A 17,882-nucleotide genomic window follows, 5' to 3' on the forward strand; every position below is an offset into this window, starting at 1 on the left:
GGGGGGGGGGGGGGGGACTGGGCTGCAGCTGGGCAGGAGCATGGGACTGGGGCTGGTTGCAGTGTGGAGCCCTTGCTCAGGGGATGGCAGCAGCACAGAGCTTGGGTGGGCAGGTCTGGGTGTGTGGGGGAGGGGCATGGGGACCCCTCCCACACTCCTCCCATGCTGGGCAGCTCTGGCAGGCAGGGCTGGCAGGCAGGGCAGGGAGGGGCAGCAGCAACAGCAGCGGGGGTGGGGTGTGCTCTGCTTGGTAGGAGTGCCTGGATCCTGGCTCCAGCCAGCACTGCAAGAAGTGCAGGCCCTGCTGGGCCATTTGTTTCCCCAGTGCTTGCAGGGCACAGGAGGGAAGCCCCAGGCACTGGAGGGGCTGGGGCGAGGAAAGCAGCTGACTCCAATGCCTGGGGCTTCCCACCTGTGCCCTGCCAGTGCGGGGGAGTGCCAGGGAAACAAATGGCCTGGCAGGGGCTGCACTCCTGCTGTAATGTGCAGCGCTGGTCAGAGCCAGGCACCAGTGCCCCACCAGCTGCTGCACCATGGGGGCAGTGTGGGGGGGGGGTCCCCATATCCCTCCCTCACACCCCACAAACCACACACAGGCACACCCCCTCCTCCCCCCAGTGTTGCCTGCAGTTACTGCAGGAGAGGACAGTGTTCCAGAGCCACACCTCCACAACCCCCAACATAACCTATGCCCCCCCACACCCATACCCCACAACTGCCACAACCCCCAACATACCCTATGCCCCCCACACCCACACCTGCCACAACCCCCAACATACCTTATGCCCCCATAGCCACACAACCCCCCAACATAACCTATACCGCCCACACAACCACACCCCACCACACACACACACTCACAGCCCACCATACACCCCCCTACCATGCACCCCTCCCCACACACAGAGTATAGAAGACTAAGATTGTTGAGTTATTATGCAACCACCTCTATATGTATGCAAACACAAATCATGACAAAATATTTTTTTGAATAAAATTAAAATATATGTTATAGTAGGTGTTCGATTTGTACTGCATGACTTTTTTTCTGGTTCTAAGATAGCAACACTCCCCTCCCGAAAGGAGTATTTCCAGGGGGCAAGGGGAGGGACTTCTGGTGGCAAAGGTCAGGAGTAGAGGTGGGACTTCCTGTACCAAGATTGTGGCCAGGGGGCAGGGCACCTGTCAAGGGGTGGGGCTACCCATGTTGGCCCTTGACAGCTCACCAAACCTCGTTAAGTGGCCCTCCACCCAAAATAATTGCCCGCCCCGTCTTAGAAATTACTTCTGTATGCAAGAGGCAGGGAAGAGGAATTTCTTAAATCATTCTCTATGAAAGCAGGCTGCCTCCAGACCTGGTGTCAAGTCCTAAGTTTCAAGCACTCATGTGATTCCTTCGCAATGAATATGAATTCCTAAAGGGGAGGCCAACCTGAGCTAGCTTTCCTTAAGATGACTGTTGGGATATCCAAACCAACTGTCAAAAGAAAAATGTCACTGGAGAAATTCTCTCCATGGTAACGCTTATGTAACTTAACAGCAATAATGGCTGGATGTGCATAAGCCAGCAACCACTTTCAAGGCTCTGGCTGAACAAAAGCAGTAGAAAATCTGCTCAATCAGGGAGACAGGCTGGATCAAGAAACACCTGGGAAGAGTTCTCTGTGTTAGCCAATGGAGTAATATAGCTGTAAAGGGAAGGCATAGCGAGGAGAGGATTTAGGAATGCCAGGCAGCAACTCTTGGTTTCTGGAAAGAATAAGCTACATCACCACGGTAAACTTACTTTGCCCAGCAGCAGCACCCTCAAAATGCATTGCACTGCTCTGTGAAGGCTGGTTCCTTAACCAGCAGTGCGACCAAATCCAGACTTTACTTGGGAAAAATAATTAGAATTAAAAAGGGCCAATTAGCTCGACCTATTTAGCCTGTTTGCAACACCACTGTTACTGGTTTAGCACATGCTGAGCAATGTAGTGTGGCAGGTGCTGGTGCAAGGTGCAGCAAGTTTACTGTAGAGAAGAGCCCAAAGAGGCTATAAAATATGTGCATGGTGGGAATCCTGAACTGGTTTGATTTTTAGTGTATTTTTTGAACCTAGAATTTTGTAGCAATAGGGAGCTTTATTTGACAGATTGGACACTAAATTGCCTCACTGGCTTATAGTATAGTTCAGTCAAATATAGATAAGATAATACTAATACTTCATATGCCTGTTTTGCTCTCTTTCTTCTTTCACCTCCTGGTTTCGTCTTAATAATAATGAATGTCTTAATGTTAATTAGAGTTCATATCAGTTACCCTGTTATAGCTGGGTATAAAGAATTACTGTCTGGGATTAGCCCAATGGTCTTACAAATACTTTATTTTGTTTGTTACAGTGGCCAATACCAGATGTTTCTGTTTTTGTGCTGCCCTGGTCATTCCTCCTCCGCTACACTATTGTTGAGGAGATTAGTTTAAGGAACAGGGTCAGCACCCCATGGCCCCTTGGCTAGATTTTCATAGAATCATAGAAAATGAGGGTTGGAAGGCACCTCAAGAGGTTGTCTAGTCCAACCCCCTGCTCAAAGCAGGACCAGCCTCATCTAGATTATCCCAGCCAAGGTTTTGTCTAGCCCGGTCTTAAAAACCACTAAGGATAGAGGTGCCACAACCTTTCTGGGTAATCTGTTCTAGTGTTTTACTAGAGAGTTTTTCCTAATATCTAACCTCAACTTCCTTTGCTGCAACTTGATATCATTGCTCCTTGTTCTGTATCCTCTTTCAAACCAACCTTCAGGTAGTTGAAGGCTGCTATTATAGAATCATAGAAAATGAGGGTTGGCAGGGACCTCAGGAGGTCATGTAGTCCAATCCCCTGCTCAAAGCAGAACCATCCCCAACTAGATCATCCCAGCCAAGGCTCTGTCTAGCTGGGTTTTGAAAACCTCCAAGGATGGGTATTTTACCACCTCTCTGGGTAATCTGTTCCTGTGTTTAACTACCCTCCTAGTGAGAAAATTCATCCTAATATCTAACCTAAACTTCTGTTGCTGAAACTTGAGACTGTTGCTCCTTGTTCTGTTATCGGTCACCACTGAGAACAGTCCAGCTCCATCCTCTTTTGACCCCTGCTTCAGATAGCTGAAGGCTGCTATTAAGTCCTCTCTCAGTCTCCTCTTCTCTAGACTTAATAAGCCCACTTCCCTCAGTCTTCCCTCATAAATCATGTCCCCCAGTCCCACCATTTGTCACCCTCCGCTGGACTCTCTCCAATTTGTCCACATCCTTTCTGTAGTGGGGGGCCCAAAACTGAACATAGTACTCCAGATGTGGCCAGTAGCCTTCTTGGCAACAAGGGCACACTGTTGGCTCATATTCAGCTTATTGTCCACTGTAACTCCCAGGTCCATTTCTGCAGAGCTGCTGCCCAGCCAGTCAATTCCCAGCCTGCGCCAGTGCACGGGATTGTTCCATCCTAAGTGCACGACTTTGCACTTGTCTTTGTTGAACCTCATGAGATTCCCTGTAGCCCAATCCTCCAATTTATCTAGGTCACTTCGAATCCTAGCTGTATCCTCCAGCGTATCAACTACTCCCCACAGCATGGTGTCATCTGCAAACTTGCTGAGGGTGCACTCTGTGCCATCTTCCAGGTCGTTGATGAAGACATTGAACAGAAATGGCCCCAGCACTGACCCCAGAGCACTCCACTTGATACCACTTGCCAACTAGACATCGAGCCATTGATTACTACTCTTTGAGCCCGATGCTCCAGCCAGTTTTCTATGCACCTTACAGTCCATTCATCCAGCCCATACTTCCTTAGCTTGCCTGCAAGAATGTTGTGGGAGACTGTATCAAAAACCATGCTAAAATGGAACACCACATGCAGTGGTCTCCCTGCATCCACAGAGCCAGTCATCTCATCCTAGAAGGCAATCAGGTTGGTCAGGCATGACTTGTCCCTGGTGAATCTATGCTGACTGTTCCTAATCACCTCCTTCCAAGTGCTTAGAAATGGATTCCTTGAGGATCTGCTCCATGATTTTTCCAGGGACTGAAGTGAGGCTGACTGGTCTGTAGTTCCCAGGATCCTCCCTTTCCCTTTCTTAAATATGGGCACTATGTTTGTCCCTTTCCAATCACCCGGGACCTTTCCTGATCACCATGAGTTTTCAAAGATGATGGCCAATGGCTCTGCAATTACATCAGTCAACTCCTTCAGCATCCTTGGATGCATCCCATCTGGCCCCATGAACTTGTACACGTCCAGCTTTTCTAAGTATTAAACCACCCCTCAGTCTTCTCTTCACCAGACTAAATAAACCCAGTTCCCCCAGCCTCTCATAAGTCATGTCCCCCAGCCCCCTCACCATTTTTGTTGCCATCCACTGGACTGTCTCCAAGTTGTCTACAAATTGTAGGTCTTTGCCTGTGCTATGCTGCAGTTGGGCGGCAAGGGCTTTGGTGAAGGAGGAGCTCTGCAATGCTATGCTCCAGCTCATTAGAAGTAGGGACCTACCAAACTGATGGCAAAAAAGGGTTTCCCTATGCCCCTCCCCCTGCCCTCCTGCTGATTGGTGGAGGGGCCCTGCTTGCAACTTGCTCCTGATCAGCGGGGTGGGGGGGGCCAAAAACTGAGGTTTTAAATATAGTGCTGTTTTTGCCTCCTGCCACTGATTGGCTGAGGGGCCCCAGACAGTCCTTCTGTTTGCTGGTGACTTGCTGATAACTGGTGGGGAAGCAAAAACAGTGCCACATTTAAAACCATGGTTTTAGCTTCCCTGCTGATCAGAAGGGAGTGGTGGGGTCCTCCGCTAATCAGCAGGAGGTGGGGACAAGGTGTGAGATGCACACAGAGGAACATGGAAGATTAAAGGAGCTGCTGCACCTTCTACCTGCCCCGTGACTTCTTCACTAGATCCCTTAGTGAGAAGTGATTGAGGCAGCTGGGTCTTTGTGCCAGCCTTGCTCAGACCTGAGCTGGGTCATTCTGGCCCACCACCAAAAAACACTGTCAACCCCTGGTCTAAGATTATGGACAAACATATATTTTTAGTAGTTTCAAATGTGATGGGGGAGTTGCTGCTTGGCAGCACACAGCGACTTTTGTGCTGTAACTGTACTGTGTGCCTGTGGAAACACAAGTGAAACTCTGACCCTGGATGAACCAGGGTCCTAGACTGCAACTGTCCCTCCGGTTTTGAAGCCACTATTAAGCGTACATTTGTCCGTACCCTAAGACAAATCCCCAAGATACATTTATCTAACAGGTAAAAGAAAGGGTTAAATTAAAACAGTGTTTTAATACATGTTATCTATGCCAGCATCTCCAATGCTGCCTTTCACTGCCCTGAGACAGGGTAAAGAAAACTCAACACAATATTATTCAAATGAACGAGTGTCAATGAAGTAATAGGTATCAGATGCAGCCACTTGTCTTGAATAACCACACAGATTAAACTGAAGCTTTGGTAGCAACATAAAGAGATTCTGCTTTCAAAGAGAAATTCAGTGACTTGTTATGGTCTGTTTTGGCCAGGAGTTGCAAGAAATGCGTCTGTCCCTGGAGAAACTCTTTCACAAACAAAAAATTCTTGACTTAATCTTCAAAGCCCTCAATAATTTAGATCCTCTTTACCTATGAATGCTGGTAACCTTATCACAAAGGCAGTTCCCATTTTTGTCTTGCTTCGGATTCCAAACATTTCTCTTACCAGCACCTTCCTCCTTTCTCCCATGATACCCTTTGCAATGGGTAAAACTCCCATGCAGAATCCACAAAGCTTCCACCTTATGGTTCTGGCCTTCAAAAAACTCAGTCATTAATCATTATACTTACAGGGAAAACTACATTCTAACAGGTGAACAGCAGGTTATGATTAGTGTTACATGCAATTCTTAGCCAAGCTCACTGAGGCTAAAAGAAAGATCCCTTTTGTTCTGGGTGGGTTGCTTTAAATCAAAGGTTTTTCAAAAAGGCTTCTAGCTTTGTTGTAATAATTTATTTACATTTTAATTTGCATTTCTAGGTTTTATTTTCCTGCAAAAAGGATGATTCTCAGGCTGGTAATCATTAACACAGGTTGATTTGCAATTAGCCATTACACTCTTTATAGCCTTTACATTAAATCTGACACATTTTGCTAACCAGAGTATGATTGAGATTATATATATATATATTTTTTTTCCAGCAATTATATAAATTTTAGATTCAAATGGTTAATGTTTCTATGTTATATTAGACACTGGAGAAGAGCATTTCTTATTTGTGTAGTTAATTTTACTCATGGCTTGATTCAAGCTATTTTTGAATGGAAACTGGCATTCGATTAAAATGCAGAAAACCCGTATTTATCCATTGTCCATTGGTTAAATAAAACTACATTAAACATGCTGGCCGTGTAAGAAAATGTGTTGCTTTTAATACTAACTGATGTACTAAACAAACAAAGCCTTATCTGTTGATAGTGAAATGAACTGATTATTGCTGGTCACCAAGCAAGTTAGTAGATCTGTGCTTCTCATACCTACTTGATCTTTATAGACTGGAAAAGGGAAACAAGTTTTCCTGCTTCTTCAGCTCTGAATAAGGTAGTAATTACACTGAGAGTATGGACAAACCCATGTCTAGCATGGCTTGAAAAGGCCAGAGCGAGGAGGCAGTAGGAGCGGAGGTGGGGGTGGGGATCAAGCTGAAGCAGCTGTTACTCTGTAAGCCTCTGGGGCTGCAAATGTAGCAAAATTGCTCCAGCTTTAACCCTGCGTCATCTGGGGTCAATGTTTGGGTGATTAGCTCACCTGTATGGCTACATGCTTATACCCAGATACCAGTTTAGCATAACAGTTGCTGTGGGCTCTTGAGTAGCAGCTCCCTCAGCCCTTTGGAAACCTCTCCACTCTATGTTTGTCCATAATAGTGAATAAACTAAAATGAAGAAAATATTCTCTGCACTTGCAGAACAGGCTACAGCTGTCAGAAGTTTCTAAGCACTGTCCTGGTGACCTCGTCCAGTTCAGTAGTCTGACATTCCTTATATTTTTTGGTAAACATTTCCTGCTAGAATATTTACTAAATTGAAATAATTAACAAATTGTATAACATAGAATCATAGAAATTAAGGACTGGAAGGGACCTTGAAAGATTGAATTCAACCCCTGTGCTCTGGGCAGGAATACAGCTGAGATCACATGATCCCAGCAAGGTGTCTGTCCAGTCTCGTCTTGGACTTCCAAGGTTGGGGACTGCACCACCGCCTTGGGAAGTCTGTTCCAGATTCTGGTCACCCTTACGGTAAAGAAGTTCTTTCTTGCATTCAACCTGAAACAATCCTCTAACAGTTTATGGCCATTGCTCTTTGTCCTCCCCTGGGGCGCCCTAATGAACAATTTTTCTCCCAGCTTCTGATATTCCCTCGTTACCTACTTATAGATGGCCACCAAGTCCCACCTCAGTCTTGTCTTCCCCAGCCTAGACAGTCCCAGATCCCTTAGTCTTTCCTCATAAGGTTTGTCCTCCAGGCCCTTAATCATTCTTGTGGCCCTTCTCTGGACCCTTTCAAGATTCTCCATGTCTTTTTTGAAGTGCTGCGCCAAGAACTGGACACAGTACTCCAGCTGGGGTCTCACCAACGCCAAGTAGAGAAGAAGCATCACTTCCTTAGCCCTGCACAACGCATCGGCTAATGCATCCCAGTATGCTATCAGCTCTGTTGACACAGCTTCGCACTGGCAGCTCATGTTCGTCCTGTGATCAGCCATAACCCCAAGGTCCCTTTCAGCCATCATGTTGGCCAGGACATCTCCTCCTAACCTATATTCATGTCACTGGTTACTTCTCCCCAGATGAAGCACTCTGCATTTATCCTTATTGAATTGCATCCGGTTCCACTCTGCCCACCTTTCCAGCTTGTCCAGGTCTGCTTAGATCTGAATCCTATCCCCTAGTGTGACCACTTTCCCCCATAACTTAGCATCATTTGCAAACTTGGCCAGCGCGCTTTCCACATCCTCATCTAAATCATTGATAGGCCTTACGAGGAGAGACTCTGGGAACTGGGTTTGTTCAGTCTGCATAAAAGAAGACTGAGGTGACTTGACAGCTGCCTACAGGTATGTTAGGGGTGAACATTAAGATCTAGGGGAGCAACTCTTAAGAAAGGCACCCCTTGGGAGGACTAGGACCAATGGGCACAAGTTAGTTGAGGAAAAATGTAGGCTAGACATAAAGAAAAACTTATTTTCCTTTAGGTATCTAGAATCTGAAACACACTCCCAGCAGAGGTGGTGAAGTCACCATCCCTGGAGGTGTTCAAGAGGAGGTTGAACAAGTACCTCATTGAGCTTGATTGAGCCCAATAACCTCCTGCCCATGCCAGGGGACTGGACTTGATGATTTTACAGGTCCCTTCTGGTCCTTCTAGTCTATGATTCTATGTTGAACAGCACGGGGCCAAGAACTGAACCCTGCGGGACACCACTGGCCACCTCCCGCCAAGACGATACAGGCCCACATCCTCTAATACTCTCTGGGTTTGACCCCTTAGCCAGTTCCCAACCAGCCTGATCATGGACTCTGCCAGCCCACTATCACCCAGTTTTTTGTTTTTTTTAATAAGAGCATCATGGGAGACCATATTGAAGGCCTTTTCAAAATCCAAGTATATGACATCAACCATGTCTCCCACATCTAAGCAGTTGGTTACTTGATCATAGAAGGAGATGAAATTGGTCAGATATAACCTGCCCACAACAAAATCATGTTGGCTATCCTTCAGCATCATGCCTTCTGCCAGCCTCTCACAAAATGGACTCATCATTTTTTCCAAAATTTTACCAAAACATAGCAGGTTACAGCTTTAATATAGGTTATCATCCTTTCAAATTTCATTTTATATGGGCTCATTTTTTAAATAAAATGTATTTAAACAATTTAAATTTTAAAATATCAAATTTTAGTCTTCTAAATGTTAAATGGTCTAGGGCAGGGGTTGACAACCTTTTGCCTCCGTGGGCCAGAGCTTGTGACCTAGGCCCCTGGGAGAGGCCACAAATCTCTACCTTTCTCCTGTGCTTACCCTCACTGGAGATACCCAGCCTCTCTGCAGTGAGTGCAAGCACCAGCATGAGAAACAAGAAGGGTTAGAGGAGGATGCTGTGGAGGGAGTGGGCAGCTTTCCACAGCTGTAGGCTGCCCAGTGCCCCAGGCTGAGTTAGACTTCCCTGGACCAGACACAGCCTGAAAGGTGTACGTTGCTGACCCCTGACTTAAGACAAGATAGTTGCTTACTACAGTTTATACAATGCCTACCCCAGAAAAATCTGGTTGTATCCTCTAACATACTACGATGTTATACATATATCACACAATAATCAAATGGAACATAATGTTCTATAGTACATCACTGAAAATAATTTTAAAATTTAAAACTATTTTAAATAATTAAATTGTAATAATACTTTTACTAATTTTTAAATTAAAAGCAAAATTATTGATTTTTCTCCCCCCTTAAACCGTATCCTCTGAGTACAACATTTGGAAAATTTTCTGGTGTCCCAAAGGGAACTGTATTGCAAACACTACTAATTTTTTTGCAGAAAATTTAACTTTCTATCAATACATACCTCATTTAGAGAACTGGAAGGAGCCTCTCTTTGGTTGTGTACAGACAGCTTGGAGCAGGGATGTCCCAGAGAAGAGCTGCAATATTCTTCACTTAAATCCACATCAGTTTTAGTAGTTTCTGTTGACTTCACCAGAACTTCAGGAGTGTGGCTGAAGCTGTCTGACTTGCATAAGGTTTTGCTGAAACCTTCAAAGTCACCCCAACTACCACTGAGTTCTAATGTGCAATTTGTGCTCCCACAAAATCCTTCACAAGGCTTCCCTCTATTATTCCCTCTGCAGAGGCTTTGCTGCATCACTTGAAAATCCACCGTTTCTTCCTTATGTCTGATTTCATTTACATTATGGTCACCATTTCCCTCATTGTTTTCACTGAGGGACATATAACCCAATTCAGCAGTAAGATCCTTCAAAGTCGTCTGGCTTATCAGGTCCGTGGTGTTAGGTTTTTCCATCAGTTGCTGGTCCTGCATTTTTGAGTTACTATAAGGAATCATTAGTGAATTTTTTAATGGAGAAAACAGCAAATGAGGTGTAGACGCCTAAAAAGTTCTAGTACTTCCAGAACACGATGAAAGTCCTGCCTTCCATATCAAGGCAGTTGGGTAATGTTGCTGAACAAGAACAGTGTGTCCTTCACTCTCTCCCCCAGACATCAGCACTCTGCTTGTTATTCAGTGTGACTTTCTTCCCATCTAGGATTTTAGTCTGCAAAGGAAGGATTGTAAATAAAGAGCTCTGTGATAACGGCTGTGTAGAGTTAGGAAAAGATAACAGACAAGGTAAGAACAAATGTTCATGGTGACAACTATTATGTTCCACTGTTAAACTCAGGTCTCTATTTGACATTTGCTATGTAGTCAGTCTCACTGTGTTTCCTGTTGCACAGCCAGTTTGCCCCTTTTTGGTTTGCATGGATTGTTCAAGATTTTTTAAAAGAAGAATGACATTACAGAAGTGCAAACATTGGCAGGAGTATATATTTAATCTCTATTTTTAGCCTCTTTTTAAATTGCTTAGAGCTCAGTTTGACTAGCTATTGCATGTGCAAGGCCTAATTTATGATTTTGCACGTTAAGAACCAAATGCACACTTTTTTCCCAATGTTTTTGGGAACTCGCATGTTTTAAACGCAATGAAGAGTACAGGTTTCCCTCGCCAACTACTGGGGTTCGGTTCCTGAAAGTTCCCGTGGTTAGCCAGACAAAAGGCTTATGGGGAAAACAGCAGGTGGCAGCAGGCTGATGCGTGGCCACGGAAACCTACGGTTATTCAAAATCATATACTGTGGTAGCCAAAATGGTACGCAGAGTATTAAGCGCGGATACTCAAAACCGTGGTCGGCCTGATGAAAACCTGTACTAGGACAGAGATTAGCAGAAACTGGTTTAATGACATCAATCTGTTGGGTTCAATCTCCTCAGTCCATTGCAATTTGGCCAGCGCTGGGGCAGGGGACACATAACCCAGGTGCGGTGCAGGCAACACTGCTATCAGGCTAAAAACAGATGACAAGAAAGCCTTGCAGCTTGGGATCCTGGGCTAAAAACAAACAGGTCTGTCCTGGGTGTGATTCTCCCAGGCTGTGATTCCCATCCAAACCGGTGGGGCCAGCTGTTTACACAGGCAGCTCAAAGGGCAATAATAAACTCAAATTAGTCTCTGTAAGAGAAAGAGTCATCTCTGTCATTCAGGGGCAGTAAAAGTGGGGCCACGGGCCTGTAGGTCGGCAGGATCCTGGAATAAAAGGCTTCATCCTGGGGAGAAATCGGAGCCCGTTTCCAGCTGGAAATCACGCCGTTTCCCTGGGCTGATTTGGGTCCCTTGCTACCTGCCCTGGCTGTCCCGGCCTGTGGGACCAGGCGACATCCGCAAGAGAAACCCACGGGTGCTTTTATCACCCGGCGACGAGCCGTGGGCTCTGCTGCTCCGGGGCCCCTCACAACTGCCGCAAAGGCCAGGCCTGGTCTAGCCTCAGCCCTGGGGCAGGGGACCCCTAATGAGGAAGGCCGGGGCCGGGGCCTGTCAGTCACAGCCTGGGATCACCTGCATTTGGTGGGGGCGGGGCCCTGCCTCAGTTTCCCCCCTCCATGCAGGCGGGGTGTCGCCTGTGCCCCTCCTCGCTCCCCGCGGCAGCGCAGTGCTCGGGCCGTTACAGCCGTTGGGCTCGGTTCGGGGAGGGGGGAGGGGCCGCCTTACCCGCACGGCAGCAGCTCCGCGGCTGCGGGGACCGCCGGGCCGAGCACAGCGGGGCGGGGGGCGGGGCCACGGGCCGGGTGGAAGCGGCAGGTTGCTAGGGGCGGGGTCGAGGAGCGTGGCCTCGCGCTGGGGGCGGGACTTAGCCGGTTCCACCGCACTATGGGAGGGCTTGTGGGAGGGGCAGGGCTCCAAGCGCTGGGGTTACCCCGCCCCCGCCCCGGGGGTGTGGCCACGCGCCAGGGGTGGGGCTTAGCGAGTTCCACCGCCCTATAGGAGCACTTGTGGGCGGGGGGAGCGGAGTTCCAAGCGCTGGGGTTACTCCGCCCCCGGGGATCGGCGGAGCGAATCGGAGCGAGGCCCCGCCCCCTTTTGTCTGCTGCTCCTGCGCGGTATCCCCTCAGGGTCCCCCCACCCGTTCTGGTCCACCCCACCAGCGCCGAGCCCCGGGGGGTGACTGAGGAGGCCCGGCCCGCAGGGTTTGGAAACTACTGAATGGGAAGAGAGCGGTCGCAGGGGTTTATTACGGACTGCACACTACAAGAAGCGGGGTCCCAGCATGAAGCAGTTTAAAAGGCCGCGTGTCCAACTCCTTAGCATACAATGGGGCACAGCTTTACCAGGGACAGACGGGACGGGAAAATGGCAGCGGTCACCACTGCCTTTTATAGGCCGGTTTGCACAGGATGAGCCTGCCTCGGGCGGGGGACCCTCCAGCCCTGCCCCGCTGCTCTGGGGGTGTCGGGGGAGGCGCTGGGAGGCTGCTCCCAGGCGCTGTCATTACAGTGCGTCTCATCGAGTCCGCGGGATCGCGGTAATTGCTGCGCTGCCGCCAGCCTCAGCATCCCTGCACTTCAAACCATGGTAGCCGGGGCGCGTTCACTGAACATAAAGCATCTCCGCTGGCATTGTGAAGTGCGGGGACACTGATACGTGGCACACACACAGAGGGCACTGATACACGAGGTGGAGGGCGCATAGGGAGTGCTGACCAGGGGTCGGCGACCACCCACAGGCGCCGCCAGCAGCATGGGTGGCAGCCAGTGGTGACTGCAGACTGCCCGCAGATGCTGTTGTCGGTGGGGTGGCGATCGGCGACCACCCACAGGCACCGCTGACAGTGTCGGCGGCACTTCTTTGCAGGGGGTGCAGGTGCACCCGCGTGCACCCCCTATGCCTCGTCCCTGGCCAGGCATTATTGTTACATTGCAGGGTTGTTCCCAAAGTTTTAAGATGAGATTTGATAAGCCCTTGTCCCATTAGTGAACACATTAGACACTAAGACAACAGTGATCTTCCCCTTGAGTAGGGATCTGGGCTAGATGCGACCTACTGGAGCCCATCTTTTCTAGGATTCCTGTTCTTAAAAGCCCTTGTCTTTCCTCTCCTTTCTGCTGTGCCCCCTTGTCAGGCATAGACTTGCCAAGTTGCCAGGGATCTCAGCCATTTCATCTAGCCCTGCTGCAAGATGCACTGTTCCCAAACCAGCCACACTAGGTGCCTCTTCCCAAAACCCTCCCATAAAAGATGTGCCACAGCTGCCCCAGACAGCTTATTTAATTGTCTGCCCATTCTCATTGTGAGGAAATTTTCCCTTAGATTTAATCTAAATCTGCTTTGTTGCAGTTTAAGCCCTTTGCCACGTGGCCTCCCCTCTCTGGCAGGAAGGAGCTATTTGTCTCCCTTTATGGCAGCCTTTCAAATATTTGAAAACTGCTCTTGCATCCCTCTTTAATCTCCTTTCTTCAAATTAAACAGACGTAGTTCCTTCAGCCTTGCCTTGTCTTCCCTATGCCTGCCTTGCCATTATATTCTGGCTCACTATTGCCTCCCCCCTGAAACACTATGAGACTGAGTTAAAAAATCTTTATATTTCCCCCTCAAAAAGGTAGGTTCTTTTATGTGTTCTTCTTCAGCTTTTCTCCACAGCCTGGAGGGTTAGCTGCATGCTATTTTTTTTTCAAGGCCAGCTGAGATTCTCACATAATCACAAGATTTGAAGAGACGAACCTTTAAAAAAAACCCCCATGATTAAATCCAGAGAACTAGCAACACTGTTTGCTCACTCCTGCTCTCTCATTTTCTCTCTCTCCTTCTTTCTCTGGGTCCTTTCAGCCTCCTAAGAGTATCCCTGTCTTGTTTCCCTTTTTTGTCCCTCTTACCCTCTTTGTCTGTCTTCCTTCGTCCACGCAGGGCAAGAGATTGATTTCACCCACTGTGCCAGCTGGGATTGGGAGGTGCTGCTCCAGCTGCTGTGCAGAACAGGCTGTCAGGCAGCCTCCCAGTCCCTCTTCACTGTCTCTTGTGTTTTGAGTACAGAGAAGATGAAGCCCAGGGAAGGACAGGGGCACTGTTCCCATGGCTGCTGTTGGCTGACTGCTCTCATGCTCGTCTGGCTGAAAGCAGCACACAAAGAAGCCTCGGTGATGCCTTTCCTTACGATTCTGGCTGGGATCCACTGCCTTTTGGCCTGTGTTTAAATATCTGCGTCTGCCCCAGCCAACCTAGGACCAGTGTGCATGTGAAGAACAAGGTTTCCCAGAACAACGCCTAGAGAAAGGAGACTCCCTACAGTTATGCCCCATCCCAGCCAGAGTCACACACATTCATACCCCATACATCCTACTTCTGATTTGGAAGGACGCTTTACTTAGGGGTGAGAGACCAAATGTCCCAGCTGCAGGGCTAGCATCAAGCTCTAGAATTAATGAGTGGGCTTCCAAACCAATTTCTTGTTCCCTGACGCCTTGTAGCCATTTCCATCAGGCCAACACTACTGACGATCTGGAGCAGGATCAATGAGGTTATTGTCTGGGAAACACCCTGAACTCATCTGAGCCATACTGTGGTGCATTAGTCATCCAGCCCTGACGTGCATGTGCGCAGGACGTCTTCATGTCTCCAACTTCCCATCTGGTCTTGAACTATGCACAGGATGGGGGTGATGGAGGAAGGCCAGCTGCTTGATCCGCGCGATTCTTTGAAACGGGTTTGTACTGCAGTGCTTTGTATTTTGGCTGCCTTCCCAAGGCAGAAGGCTAGGAACCTATGAAACAAAGGCTGAGATTCTCCTTTGCATTTCAGGATCCCCAAGTCTGAGTGGCCCATGTACGTTTCAGGACCCCAAAGTCTGGCTCTGACCCCTCTGGGATCTGATGCACAATGAAGGCTGCTATTGCCAGCGAGAATTGGAGTGTCAGCCTTCGGCCTGAAGTTTTGAAAACCTGAATGCGGAGGAGACAGCGGTGCCCTTCCTCCTACAGGAACAACACGAACCTCCCTCCAGAACACACTGGTAACAATGTTCTTTATTTATCTCTCCAAACCATGGCACATAATAACCCGCTGTGGGAAAAGCAGCTGCAGGCTGAGTCATGACTGAGGCTGCAGTTTCACACAAATAAGCTTCACTCCAGATATGCTAACCTGCAAAACCAGCTGCTGTGCCACCTAGTGGCATAACTACTTAAACCTGGAATATAAAAGCCCTGAAAGATTACTGGAAGAATAATCTCTGCTGGTACAGATTACGAAGCCAGAAGGGGCTGTGATGGGGTATGTCTTCACTGCAGCGTCAAGGCCAGTTATCTACTCTTTAGAGTTAGCCTGGCTAAAGAGAGCAGGGAGAAGACAGGGTAGATTTTCCTCTTATAGATTAACTCAGAGATGCATAGCATAAGCTTTAGTAAGCAATGGGTTTACTTTGTCAGCTTCAGAACAACTCAGCTATAGAGTAATTGTAATAGCAGCTGATGAGTTGTGCTAAAAGGAGTGTTAGCCCTCAACCCATTCTTAAATTTCTCAGCTCATATTAAAAAACTACTCCACTTGAATTAGGGGTTGGTTTTTTTGGTGTGGCTGGGACTTGGGTTAGGAGCAACCCTCAAGTGAACCTAATTCCCACACTGAGTCCCCTAGTTTTTGTTGGAGCCCTAACATAACTTTTAGAAAGAAAGCCAGCTTGGATTTCACAATTTAATACGCCATTTTTTTAAACCTTCCATGTAGACACTTACACAGCCATATTTGGAAAAACAAATGCGAGGCTGGAACTCTACAAATTCCCAAATAAAAATCATTTTTAGGTAATTATAACCAAACATTTTTCACTCAATCTTGCTGAAGCAGTAAAAAAAACCCCCAAAAGATGTTCACTTTGGGTTAAATGTGTTTTGTTTGACCCAAAATTAAATATTCTGGGTTTACAGTTTTCAACATTATATTAGCTAGAGCAGGAGATGGCCAACCTGCAGCATGTGTACCACAAGTGGCACAGGCAGCCTTTGTGGCTAGGGACAGAAGTTACACATAAACCAGTTCAAGTGATCAGGGCCGCACGGGGCGGGGAGGGGGGTTCTAGTGGTGAGAGCCCCCTCCGTGTGGCCCCGGACAAGCCAATCATCCCAGCACCCAGCCCAGGAGCAGTCTGATACTGCACCCGCCCCACTGCCACCACTCTCCTGCTGCCAAATTTCTGGGAGCCCCATAGGCTGGACAGTCCAACCTTGGGTGTGGGATCAGGTATACAGGTTCTTATTCTGATGGGCAGGGGTGGTGAGGGGTCTTGTGGGGCCAGTGCATGGAGCTGGGTGGGGTGGTGTGGGACCCTAGGGCCTGATCCTGGCAGGTAGGGTCAGGTAGAAGCAGTGAGGTACCCAGTCTGGCCTGTGGACCTGCCCCTGTGCCACTCATGTAGCTCACAGGGCCAAAAGATTGAGCACCAGTGCCTTAGAGCTGTTAGGCTTCCTGAGAAATACCCTTGCTCATATGCTGTTTCTCCAGAGAAAAGCCTCAAGCATTCTCCGCATGGTTTGAAAAATACCTGGGGTACACACAAGGTTATAAACATGAGTGGATATATTTTATATGAGAGAGAGCTGTGCTTTCTGAATGACAGTACAGCTGAAGGATTGAAGTAGAGTTGATGATATAAATTACTGGCCCAGTATGGCTTGCAGAGAAAACTGACTTGGTTATAGTAAATCACATTAAACAGGGCGGCTCCTGGTCTTCTCTGCTAAGGCTTTAGCTGATGTGAATATCGATGTGAGACAGTTGTGGACTGAGCAAAGGTTTCAGAAGATTTATATGAGGTTTTGGCATACCAGTAACAAGGATCTTCTGACCAGCATGTGGCAGTCCTCCCATGGCTCTCTGCTGTCTGTAAATGTATTGTTATGCACTATTTGCACTTTTCAAAAACCCCAGGTATGAGTGGATGCAAGTCCAGCTATAAATATGGACAGGTAGAGGTAGGAGTCACAAAGCCAGAGTGCAAAGGACTTGGCTATCGTATAATTGTCCCTCATGTAACAGGGGACCAAAGGTGAATAAACAGGGATCTCCATCATGACATCAGAGGGCCAAAATGGAGGAATGAGAGAGGGCCGATCACCAGAACATCCCTGGTAGCATCAGCTGCCCCTCGGAGAAATCCACGGAGCCAGCAGGCACCAGGCAGAGGGATTCTCTCTCAAGGTGACACAAGAAGGGAATGGAAATGGGCCTTACAGTCACAGAGCACAGCTTGACCTTCAAACTTCTTCCTAGTGTTGTGGATGGCCAGCTTGACCAGGACCAAGAGGAGGCTGACAAGCAGTTCTGTTGGGCCCTGGATAAGGTGCACGTACACAAACGGGTCCAGCCTTCTGCTGAAGTTCTGGAGGAGCTGACACAGGAGAAACGGTCTGATATCTCCCACGGAGGTGCACAAGTCTCCCTGTGACAGTGAGAGAGGTGAGAGTCAGGAGACCCTCTGAACTGCAGCATCAACATGCCCATATTCATTTGAGGCAGGTCCTGTCAGACCAACCTGGTAGCCTTCTATGACCAGGTCGCAAAATCCTTGGATGCAGGTGTCGCGGTGGATGTAGTCTTTCTGGACTTTCGGAAGGCCTTTGACACTGTCTCTCACCCCATCCTCCTTAAGAAATTAGTTGACTGTGGTGTCGACGCCTACCCAGTCAGATGGGTTGCAAATTGGTTGGAGGGCCACGCCCGGAGAGTGGTGGTGGACGGGTCATTTTCAACCTGGAGGGATGTGGGCAGTGGGGTCCCCCAGGGCTCGGTCCTCAGG

The 17,882-nt window shown here is 48.2% G+C and overlaps 1 protein-coding gene across 1 annotated transcript in view; it reads right to left on the reverse strand.

Moving 5' to 3' along the window:
* CUNH14orf79 (chromosome unknown C14orf79 homolog) overlaps positions 1 to 11,895 on the reverse strand; it is a 28,832-nt gene extending 16,937 nt beyond the window's left edge. The window contains exons 1-2 of the mRNA XM_019518476.1: positions 11,810 to 11,895; positions 9,610 to 10,318 (exon numbers count right to left, since the gene is read on the reverse strand). Coding sequence (XP_019374021.1) covers positions 9,610 to 10,107 — 498 coding nt within the window. The 5' untranslated portion in view covers positions 10,108 to 10,318; positions 11,810 to 11,895. The remainder of the gene's footprint in view (positions 1 to 9,609; positions 10,319 to 11,809) is intronic.
* Between the last annotated feature and the right edge of the window lie 5,987 nt (positions 11,896 to 17,882).

This window comes from Gavialis gangeticus, unplaced genomic scaffold (genome assembly GCF_001723915.1).
Source record: "Gavialis gangeticus isolate Ggan-Ray unplaced genomic scaffold, GavGan_comp1, whole genome shotgun sequence".
In the NCBI taxonomy this organism is placed as follows: domain Eukaryota; kingdom Metazoa; phylum Chordata; order Crocodylia; family Gavialidae; genus Gavialis; species Gavialis gangeticus.